General features: G+C 35.9%; 1 protein-coding gene across 2 annotated transcripts in view; it reads left to right on the forward strand.

Moving 5' to 3' along the window:
• LOC133663243 (collagen alpha-2(V) chain-like) overlaps positions 1-7,450 on the forward strand; it is a 90,000-nt gene extending 82,550 nt beyond the window's left edge. For both annotated transcript variants that reach the window (XM_062067567.1, XM_062067568.1), the window contains exons 52-54: positions 2,225-2,406; positions 2,490-2,732; positions 6,871-7,450. In XM_062067567.1, the coding sequence (XP_061923551.1) occupies positions 2,225-2,406; positions 2,490-2,732; positions 6,871-7,017 (572 nt within the window). In that variant the 3' untranslated portion in view covers positions 7,018-7,450. The remainder of the gene's footprint in view (positions 1-2,224; positions 2,407-2,489; positions 2,733-6,870) is intronic.
• The last annotated feature ends 5,050 nt before the right edge of the window (positions 7,451-12,500 follow it).

A 12,500-nucleotide genomic window follows, 5' to 3' on the forward strand; every position in this document is an offset into this window, starting at 1 on the left:
ATTGAATTTTGGTCATTTCCCAACCAAAATTCGACAACACAAATACAACGTTGAAACTACATGGCTTTTTGATGACGTTTAATCAATGTTGGCTTCTGACGTTAATTTGACCATTGAAATTTGGCCTTTTACCAACCAATATTTTGCAACACAAATACAACGTTGAAACAACATGTTTTTCGACAACGTTTATTCCATTTCAAATTGTAACATTGATTTGACCATTCAAATTTGGTAAGTTCCAAACCAAAATTCTACAACACAAATAAAACGTTGAAACAACATGCTTTTTGACGTTTAATCAATGTTGGGTTCTGATGTTGATTTGACCATTGAAATTTGGTCATTTCCCAACCAATATTCTACAACACAAATATAACGCTAAAACAACATGCTTTTTGACAACGTTTAATAATGTTGGGTTCTGACGTTAATTTTACCATTGAAATTTGGTCATTAACCAACCAAAACTCTACAACACAAATACAATGTTGAAACAACATGCTTTTTGATGACGTTTAATCAATGTTGGTTTCTGACGTTGATTTTACCATTGAAATTTGGTCATTTCCCAACCAACGTTTTACAACACAAATACAACGTTGAAACAACATGCTTTTTGACAACGTTTAATCAATGCTGGGTTGTGACATTGATTTGACTATAGAATTTTGGTCATTTCCCAACCAAAATTCTACAACATAAACACAACGTTGAAACAACATGCTTTTTGATGACGTTTAATTAATGTTGGGTTCTGACGTTGATTTGACCATTGAAATTTGGTCATTAACCAACCAACGTTTTACAACACAAATACAACGTTGAAACAACATGCTTTTTTTGACAACGTTTAATCAATGTCAAGTTGTGACGCTGATTTGACTATTGAATTTTGGTCATTTCCCAACCAAAATTCTACAACACAAATAAAACGTTGAAACAACATGCTTTTTGACGACGTTTAATCCATGTCAGATTGTGACGTTGATTTGACTATTGAATTTTGGTCATTTCCCAACCAAAATTCGACAACACAAATACAACGTTGAAACTACATGGCTTTTTGATGACGTTTAATCAATGTTGGCTTCTGACGTTAATTTGACCATTGAAATTTGGCCTTTTACCAACCAATATTTTGCAACACAAATACAACGTTGAAACAACATGTTTTTCGACAACGTTTATTCCATTTCAAATTGTAACATTGATTTGACCATTCAAATTTGGTAAGTTCCAAACCAAAATTCTACAACACAAATAAAACGTTGAAACAACATGCTTTTTGACGTTTAATCAATGTTGGGTTCTGATGTTGATTCGACCATTGAAATTTGGTCAATTTTCAACCAAAATTCTACAACACAATTACAACTCTGAAACAACATGCTTTTTGCCGATGTTTAATCAATGCTGGGTTGTGACGTTGATTTGACCATTGAATTTTGGTCATTACATTAACCAACCAAAACTCTACAACACAAATACAACATTGAAACAACATGCTTTTTAACGACGTTTAATCAATGCTGGGTTCTGACGTTGATTTGACCATTGAAATTTGGTCTTTTACCAACCAATATTTTGCAACACAAATGCAACGTTGAAACATGTTTTTCGACAACGTTTATTCAATGTCAGGTTGTGATGTGGATTTGACCACTGAAATGTGGTCATTTCCCAACCAACAAACATTTTACAACACAAATACAACGTTGAAACAACATACTTTTTGACGACGTTTAATCAATGCTGGGTTCTTACGTTGATTTGACCATTGAAATTTGGAATACAACATTGAAACAACATGCTTTTTGACGACGTTTAATACGATGTCAGGTTGTAACGTTAATTTGACCACTGAATTTTGGTCATTTCTCGACCAAAATTCTACAACCCAAACACAACGTTGAAACATGCTTTTTGACGACGTATAATCAATGTCAGGTTGTGACGTTGATTTGACCATTGGAATGTGGTCATTTCCCAACCAACATTGTGGATCCAACATTAGGCACCAACGTTGTCTCAATTTACAAATACAACTTTTTTGCAACGATGTTTCAAAGTCAGTTTTAAAGGCCATGTACGTATAATCAACGTTGTATCAATGTCTTGTGCCTGCATGGGGGGCCCTAAGCGATTACCTCAGCAGAGAACTAAACTCAAACGTGACGACATGATGTCACTCATGAATGTTTCCCCCGTTCACTCCGTGCAGGAGAATACTGGGTCGATCCCAACCAAGGCACTGCCGAGGACGCCATCAAAGTCCACTGCAACCTGGAAACCGGAGAGACCTGCATCTCTGCCAGCCCGCCCAGCATACCTCGTAAAAACTGGGGGAGCTCTTCCAGGAACAAAGCTGTGTGGTTTAACGCCGACATCATCAGAGGACCACACGTGAGCGCTGACATTTGAACAAATGTTTGTAATATTTTGAAGACTTTAGTTTCTAAGGACTTCCATGTTGTTTGTCTTCGTAGTTCACCTACGGCAGCAAAGATCAGACCGCAAACACCATCACCGTCCAGATGACCTTCATTCGCCTGCTGTCCAAAGAAGCCTCTCAGTCCATTACGTACCACTGCAAGAACTCAGTGGGCTACAAAGACCAGAAAGCGGGCAACTTGAAGAAGGCCGTGGTCCTCAAAGCTTCCAACGACCTGGAGCTCAAAGCAGAGGGAAACAACCGCTTCAGATACACAGTCGTGGAGGACTCCTGCTCAGTAAGTTCCAGCTCAAATCGACCAAAAAACCCACACATGGTTTGTTCGTTGTTTTCTTTGGACTCCCGTTGAGCTGGCAAAACTAGAAACGTGCTGTAAAAAAGGCTGAAAAAGACTTGAAAAGCACACAATTAACAACAAGTAGTTTAATCAGCCCGTCCAAAATGTATGTGCTGCCGGGCACAAAATGGCTGCACTGCAGGCACACAATGGGTGCATGAAACGCTGGTTCACAGGGAAAAGTTTCGTACGTGTTTTTATTTGGACTGTGGTTCGTAAATCGAAAAGTTCGTACATAAATTCCACGCTTTATATGAAACTTAATGGCAAAAAAGCTGAGAAACCTTTTATTTATAAATTTAAAGTTATTTCAATAAAAATACTCCTGTATTTTTTAAGGCATACAAATATTTTTGCTCAGATCCGTCTCTCAATCAACTTCAACCCCAAACAATAACACCGAATATGTATTGTTTTTTTTCCTTTGATCAAATGTCAGTTTTCAATTAGCATACATTTTATAAATGAAAGCATGTGATATTCTCCGATCAAACGTCAATCAGAAGGGTCAATATAGGAAAATAAAACATCCCTACTTTGATAGTTTTATTTATGACGGAAGTTTTTTTATAAATTTCAGCAAAAAAAAAAAAGAATTACAAAATGTTTTAACGCCCTTGAAAAAATTCAGGATTTTTATGCCCGGTTTGGCCAAAATATAATTCAAATCGAGTGAAAATATTACATTTATAATGAATAATTTAAAAATTGACAAAGGTCAGTAGGAACGGTTACCTTACATATTTGAATCAATATGGTGCAATCTACCGCTACCTGGAAACCAATACTTCATTTTCGGTACTTTTGTGCATGTTTATGTGTTATTAAATGTTCATTTGTTAAATAATACAATGTATTTATTAATCTAACATTTAAAACTGAACTGATATTGAAAATTGTGCTGTCTAGTTGTTATACCATTCCTTTTTTGATCATTATTGTAAAATTTGCATGCAGTTGCAATTCCTATACATTAGATGGCAGTAGTGTTTAGTCTATGGAAGTCGTCTTCCATCTTTCAAAAGTCGTCCTCTTTTGTGCTCCCCCTTACAGTTCTTCCCGCTCCTACTGTGTTCTGTATTGCATGCGAGTGTCTTCCCGTTGTACTCATGTCCCAATGTAGATGCCACTTCTTCAAAATATTTCCTTCAATTAATGCGTTTGCTTCTGTCTTACTGAGAAGTATCTCTCTTGTTATGAAACTATTTCATTTATAATGAATAAATCCTACTTAGTAGAAATAATTGACAAAGGTCAGTAGGAACGGGTACCTTTCATATTTGAATCAATGTGGTAAAATCTACCACTATCTGGAAACGAACACTTCATTTTTGGTACTTTTGTGCGTGTTTATGTTTTATTAAATGTTCATTTGTTGAGTAATACAATGCATTTATTTATCTAACATTTAAAACTGAGTTGATATTGAAAATTGTGCTGTATAGTTGTACACCATTCCTTTTTTGAGTCTCATTTGCGAGTATCACATTGTAAAAATCTGCATGCAGTTGCAATTCCCGGACATTAGATGGAAGTCGTCTTCCATCTTCCAAAAGTCGTCCTCTTTTGTGCTCCCCCTTACAGTTCTTCCCGCTCCTACTGTGTTCTGTATTGCATGCGAATGTAGATGCCACTCTTTCAAAAATATTTCCTTCAATTAATGCGTTTGCTTCTGTCTTACTGAGAAGTATCTCTCTTGTTATGGAAATATTTCATTTATAATGAATAAATCCTACTTAGTAGAAATAATTGACAAAGGTCAGTAGGAACGGTTACCTTTCATATTTGAATCAATATGGTGCAATCTACCGCTATCTGGAAACCGATACTTAATTTTTGGTACTTTTGTGCGTGTTTTTGTTATTAAATGTTTATTTGTTTAATAATACAATGTATTTAAAACTGAGTTGATATTGAAAATTGTGCTGTCCAGTTGTTACACCATTCCTTTTTTGAGTCTCATTTGCGAGTATCATATTGTAAAATGTGCATGCAGTTGCAATTCCCAGACATTAGAAGGCAGTAGTGTTTAGTCTATGGAAGTCGTCTTCCATCTTTCAAAAGTCGTCCTCTTTTGTGCTCCCCCTTACAGTTCTTCCCGCTCCTACTGTGTTCTGTATTGCATGCGAGTGTCTTCCCGTTGTACTCATGTCCCAATGTAGATGCCACTCCTTCAAAATATTTCCTTCAATTAATGCGTTTGCTTCTGTCTTACTGAGAAGTATCTCTCTTGTTATGAAAATATTTCATTTATAATGAATAAATCCTACTAAGTAGAAATAATTGACGAAGGTCAGTAGAAACGGGTACCTTTCATATTTGAATCGATATGGTGCAATCTACCGCTATCTGGAAACCAATACTTCATTTTCTGTACTTTTGTGCGTGTTTATGTGTTATTAAATGTTCATTTGTTGAGTAATACAATGCATTTTTTAATCTAACATTTAAAACTGAGCTGATATTGAAAATTGTGCTGTCTAGTTGTTGCACCATTCCTTTTTTGAGTCTCATTTGCGAGTATCACATTGTAAAAATCGCATGCAGTCGAAATTCCCTGACATTAGATGGCAGTAGTGTTTAGTCTATGGAAGTCGTCTTCCATCTTCTAAAAGTAGTCCTCTTTTGTGCTCCCCCTTACAGTTCTTCCCGCTCCTACTGTGTTCTGTATTGCATGCGAGTGTCTTCCCGTTGTACTCATGTCCCAATATAGATGCCACTCCTTTAAAATATTTCCTTCAATTAATGCGTTTGCTTCTGTCTTACTAAGAAATATCTCTCTTGTTATGGAAATATTTCATTTATAATGAATAAATCCTACTAAGTAGAAATAATTGACGAAGGTCAGTAGAAACGGGTACCTTTCATATTTGAATCGATATGGTGCAATCTACCGCTACCTGGAAACCAATACTTCATTTTTGGTACTTTTGTGCATGTTTATGTGTTATTAAATGTTCATTTGTTGAGTAATGCAATGCATTTATTAATCTAACATTTAAAACTGAGTTGATATTGAAAATTGTGCTGTCCAATTGTTATACCATTCCTTTTTTGAGTCTCATTTGCGAGTATCATATTGTAAAATTTGCATGCAGGTGCAATTCCCACACATTAGATGGCAGTAGTGTTTAGTCTATGGAAGTCGTCTTCCATCTTCCAAAAGTCGTCCTCTTTTGTGCTCCCCCTTACAGTTCTTCCCGCTCCTACTGTGTTCTGTATTGCATGCGAATGTAGATGCCACTCTTTCAAAAAAATTTCCTTCAATTAATGCGTTTGCTTCTGTCTTACTGAGAAGGATCTCTCTTGTTATGGAAATATTTCATTTATAATGAATAAATCCTACTTAGTAGAAATAATTGACAAAGGTCAGTAGGAACGGTTACCTTTCATATTTGAATCAATATGGTGCAATCTACCGCTATCTGGAAACCGATACTTAATTTTTGGTACTTTTGTGCGTGTTTGTGTTATTAAATGTTCATTTGTTTAATAATGCAATGTATTTAAAACTGAGTTGATATTGAAAATTGTGCTGTCTAGTTGTTACACCATTCCTTTTTTGAGTCTCATTTGCGAGTATCATATTGTAAAATGTGCATGCAGTTGCAATTCCCAGACATTAGAAGGCAGTAGTGTTTAGTCTATGGAAGTCGTCTTCCATCTTCCAAAAGTCGTCCTCTTTTGTGCTCCCCCTTACAGTTCTTCCCGCTCCTACTGTGTTCGGTATGCCACTCCTTCAAAATACTTCCTTAAATGAATGCGTTTGCTTCTGTCTTACCGAGAAGTATCTCTCTGAGCTTCTCTTGTGTTAGCATCTGCTTTGCCAGCTGATCTGCCAATCGTGCTGCAACCCCGAACACTACTTTATTAACTATACATTGCCTCAACCTGCCGAATCGATTTATTGCCATTATCAAAGTTCAACTTTGAACAGCGAGGCTCGGAGAAACATCGGAGACGATGTTGCCGTCACACCTGTCAAAGTCTTTGCACTTTTCGGATGACCTCAAGTTGAGCTTTGAAAACGATGAGCGACGTTGACGACACTGACCTTTTACCTCGTCTCTTCCAACAGCAGGCGAACGGCAACTGGGGCAAGACGGTGTTTGAGTACAGGACACAGAAAACCGCCAGACTTCCCATTTTGGATATCGCCCCCGTGGACATTGGCGGCCCAAATCAAGAGTTCGGCATCGACATCGGGCCAGTGTGCTTCTTGTAAAGAACGTCACGGGTTGGCACTCCTGATTGAACTGAGAAGGTGTCCTGATTGTACATACGAGTACTGAGGACTGTTCTGGCCCTGCGGCAAGATATTTATTGTGCCTTTCAACTCAAGATTTAGTTAAGACGAATGTTCGGAATCGACTCGTACGATCGGGTCCAACCACGAATCACGGCGTAAGTTTTGTTGTCGGACTTGGTTAAAAAAAGTGCTAAAATTCAACGTTTTTCGTGCTTAAGTGATGGACCCCCCCAAAAAAAAAAAAAGTATTTTTTATGACCCACGGTTTGTATGAGAGATTGACGTTTCCTGTTAGCTACCTCGTCACGAGGATGTGACGCAACGTGTAAAAGGTGCTGTGTTGAACACTTACTAGTCCAAGGGATGCCAATAAAGATCTTTCTGTCTCAGGATGGAGAGGTGAATATCACCTTAGTGTGAGTCGTGTGTGTGTGTGTGTGTGTGTGTTTGTGTGTGTGAGGCTTTGTAACTTTTACAATCTTGCAATATGGAACCTTAAAAGGTAGCGACGATTATTCTTTTTTTTTTATGCATGCCGATTCCCCATCTCAATATAATATATTCTCTCCATTTAATTCCTCTTATACAAGAAGAGGTGGCTGTTTGCTTTGTATCTCTTGCTATGCAACAAATTAAACAAACTGCGTGTTAATCTGCCAAACTCGTGTCATACTAATTTAGGAAGGTTTTTTTATTATTTTGTCATTTTGCACACAAAATTACAGAGCCCCTAAAAGGACATGGGGGAAATTTTTATTTTTATAATTTTTTAATTTATTTTTTTTAGACATGTATCTCGTGCGCACAAGAAACTATCTCGTGCACACGAGAAACTTTATCGTGCGCACGAGAAACTTTTTATAAAGTTATAAAAATAAATTTAAAAAATAAAAATACATTTTTTTTTAGACATGTATCTCGCGCGCACGAGAAACTTTTTATAAAGTTATAAAAAAACTTTCATAACTTTATATAAAGTTTTTTTGTATAACTTTATAAAAAGTTCCTCGTGCGCACAAGATAGTTTCTCGTGTGCACGAGATACATGTCTAAAAAAAAAAAAAAAACAAATAAAAAATTATAAAAACAATGTTTTCCCCCATGTCCCTTTAGGGGCTCCGTACAAAGTGACAAAGTGTAGTGTTTTTTTTTTTGTAACTTGAATTGTTGAATGTGCCGTCATGGTCATTTGGTGCTTATTCTAGTATATTTATTATACATTTTTTTATTTTTTTTATTTTGTACTTTTCTGCCTGATACATCCCAGAAAGGACGACACCATTTTTCACACTGGATGCATTTTGAGTTTCATCCTTTGAAATAAACTTTGCAACTACTTTTCTACCGGCTGTGTTTCTTTCAGATGACCAGAAATCAGATTTAGATTCAAATTCAGAAATACTTTATTAACCTCTAAAGGCCTTATTGGCCACATGCGTGGACAACACCTTTTAGCTCTTATTTCCAAAATTGTGTACACCACTGAATTGGGGTCTTATGGCCGCTTATGTGGACACTTATACTGCCATCTGGTGGTGTCAGAAGAGTATAACATACAATGGAATTTGGAAAAAAAAAGTGTAAAAATAAGAATTAGCATGCCACTAAACATGAAGTACACGTTTGTGTACTTATGGACTAAGTACATCATATAAAAAGATGATTCTTAGTTTTTTATTCTAATTAGGGTCCAATAAGCCCAAATAGCAAAGAGGAAAAAAAAAAGCATGTAAACAAACAGCTTGGGCCTTAAGAGGTTAATCCCTGAGGGGGAGTATAAAATATATTCAGTCAAAAAGTCTGGACTCCAGAGAGGTCCAGACTGAGGCCAAGGAAAAAAACCTCATAACCATAGCACACATAAACATGTTACATAGAATCAACAAAACTTGCAACAGAGGGAAATGAGTGGGAGCTACGGAGGCTGGCTGCTGGTTTTTTTTTTATTGATTGAAACGTTTATTAGTAGATTGCACAGTACAGTACATATTCCGTACAATTGACCACTCAATGGTAACACCCGAATACATTTTTCAACTTGTTTAAGTCGGGGTCCACGTTAATCAATTCATGGTATAAGCGCGACTCAGCCATCCAAGGGATTCAAGCGTCAAATGTGTCCATAACTGCAAAAATATGATGTACAGCACATAATAGACTAGAATAGGAAGGGTATTCATATTTGCGATTTACCTGACACATGAAACGTGACGAATTGGGGCGTGCACTACCCGCTTTAGCCGCCAGACGGCAGTAGAGTGTTGATTATCTTAAAATTCCAACTTTATCAACAGCATCAGTTGCTATGCAGAGTGGCGCTTTCCATAATTTTCTGCAGACCGCATTGCAAAATGATCACCCACAGGCTATATTTCCTGACTGTAGGTCTTTATTGTCATTTTACTTTAAAAAAAAGTACAACAATATTAGTTTTTGGTACAACCGTCAATGAGCAGACATACAATATCTTGTTACAGGAAGAACAGGAAGACGGATGACTCGCCACAGGGATGCAACGTGTAAAAAAAGGTAGGAAAATAAAGGTAAGACATTGGGGGAGTGGAGGGAGGAGGAGGGGAAAAAAGCAGCTCCCAAACTAAGCTACTATGGGAGGGGGGGCTCAGTTTGAGACCTGGAAAAAAAAAAACCTCTGGAAAAAAAATAAGCACATAACTAAAAAACTCCAGGGCACTGCTCGGTAGGCCGTCATACCGCAAGGGGTTGAAGCGTTGAAGCGGGGGGTATGTGTGCGTATGTGTGCAGTAGTCTATGGGTGCGTGTTTTGTCTATAAGCCTGGAGGCCGGGAGTCCACATCCCAGGCGTCTTTGAAGAACGAGGGACGGACTTTTCAGAGCGTATTTTGCTGCACTGGTCTCACAGGGGTGTTTACAGCATGACCCTGCCAAGGCCGTTGCACAGGGAGCCGAACTGTAGATAAGGATTGTCTTCGGTTAGGGCGAACAAACACATTCCAATGGTTTGTCAGGTCTCATTGTCTATTCTGGTTCTCAGATCATAAATTCGCATTGCAGAGTGGAACGCTTCTCCGAGATGTTGTCCAACTTGCGACCATAATCTGAGATAGTCACGGGTCTGAGTGCTCCCAGCTCTGCTCAGCCCATCCATCACGACGGGCAGCCGTTACGGCCTGGTTTGGGTGTTCTTGGTCTGAGACATCCCGGAAGAAAAACCATCGCTTCTCATCCAACCCGATGGAGCTTGAGAGGTGATGCAGAGAGGAATGGGGGAAACTGCCCAAAGAGGGGTGTGCCAAGCTCGTGGCGTCGTAGTCAAAAATATTTGAGGCTGTAATTTCTGCCAAAGGTGCATCAGCAAAGTGTTGAGCAAAAAGTCTGATGACATGTGATATTTTATTTTTTTATGAATTTGCAAGTTAAAAAAAAAACATTTTCAAATTATCATTATGGGGTATTGTGTGTAGAATTTTGAGGACAAAAATTAATTGATACCATTTTGGAATAAGGTTGTAATATAACAAAATGTAGAAAAAGTGAATCGCTGTAAATACTCTCAGGATGCACTGTGTATATATAAGATACAAACTGTAATATATATGTATATATATATATATATATATATATATATATATATATATATATATATATATATATATATATATATATATATATATATATATATATATATTTATATATATATACATATATATATATATTTATTTATTTTATTTATTTATTTATATATATATACATATATATATATATATATATATTTATATATATATACATATATATATATATATATATATATATATATATATATATATATATATATATAAATAAATAACTATGTATATATATATATATAAACATACATAAACATATATATATACATACATATGTACATTAAAAAAAATACATATATATATACATACATATATACATACATGACATATATATATATATACATATATATATAAATATATAAACATACATATATATGCATAACTATGTATATATATATATATATATATATATATATATATATATATATATATATATATATATATATATATATATATATATATATATATAAACATACATATATACATACATATGTACATTAAAAAATATATATATACAAACATACATATATACATACATATGTAAATATAAAAAAAATAAAATAAAAAATATATATATATACCGTATTTCCTTGAATAGCCGCAGGGGCGTTAATTAATTTAAAACCTCCTGTCACACCTGCGTTTACCGGAAACCGGCGGGATGGCCGTGCATGCGGTAATTATTTTAAAACCTCTTCTCACTCCGGCGTTTACCAAAAGGAATCCATAAAATTTAGGCGTGCGCTTTGAGTGTGATGTAAGCATACCATCATGAAAAGCACATTTAATTAACAAAAACGTTATTATGGTCTTACCTGTACTTATAAATGGAGTCCATTTGCAGCTCCTTCTGACCAAAAGCATCGATAACTTGTTTATAGAAGTCTTCCTTATTTTCTTTCTTCAGTTTTAAAAGTCTCTGTTTCGATGGAGATATTCCTTTAATTATTACCTCCTGCTTCGATTGAAAGTCCAGTTTAGAAAACTGTTTTATTTTAGATACCTGTATGTGATCCTCCATGTTAGAAGTTCAGGCAGAGGGAAAAAATAAATCTCTTGCTGCGTGTGTTCACTTCTTCTGCAGTACAGGAAGTCGCAAGAAGGATCACTAGCGCGGCAGCGCCCTCTACCACCAGGAGGCGGGAGTGATTTAATGACTTATACAGTATTTCACACACGCAGCTACGGTATATTAATAAAACATAGCTGCTTACTGTTCTCTTTAGCATACTGTACCGGTATTCAATAGCTTGGACCTTAAATCCTACTGAAAAGCTCTTTATCTTTTTTCCTTTGTGCGATTGTAAACTACTGAAAGCAGCTTCCTCCATTTTGAAAATGAGGACAGATGCGTCACTCGTGACGTAACGAATTTGACCCGGTGGAAGTTCTAGCCATATGCTAAATATTTTGCGAAACGAGTTTGACCCGGCGAAAATTATAGACATGCGATAATAAAATTAATATTTTGCGAAACGAATTTGATCCAGCTTCAATAATAAACCGGCGATAAGGCCAAGCATGCGTTAATTATTTTGAGAAACGAGTTTGACCCGGCAGTAATTCTAGACGTGCGAATACTATATTCCCTGCGCCAATTCAAGGAAATACGGTACATATGTAAATATTAAAAAAATTAAATTAAAAAATATATATATATATATATATATATAGACATATACAGGTATATATATATTATTTAGTTAGAATGTATATATTTTAGCACTGTGTAAATGTATGTATTATGTATATTTGTACAAGTTTTTAGGAGTCCCTTCTTTTCCAATATATTTGATTAGTATTTATTTTTGTAATCAGCCTGACCTAAGCCTTGATTATAAATATTTGTGATGA

This window comes from Entelurus aequoreus, linkage group LG13 (genome assembly GCF_033978785.1).
Source record: "Entelurus aequoreus isolate RoL-2023_Sb linkage group LG13, RoL_Eaeq_v1.1, whole genome shotgun sequence".
In the NCBI taxonomy this organism is placed as follows: domain Eukaryota; kingdom Metazoa; phylum Chordata; class Actinopteri; order Syngnathiformes; family Syngnathidae; genus Entelurus; species Entelurus aequoreus.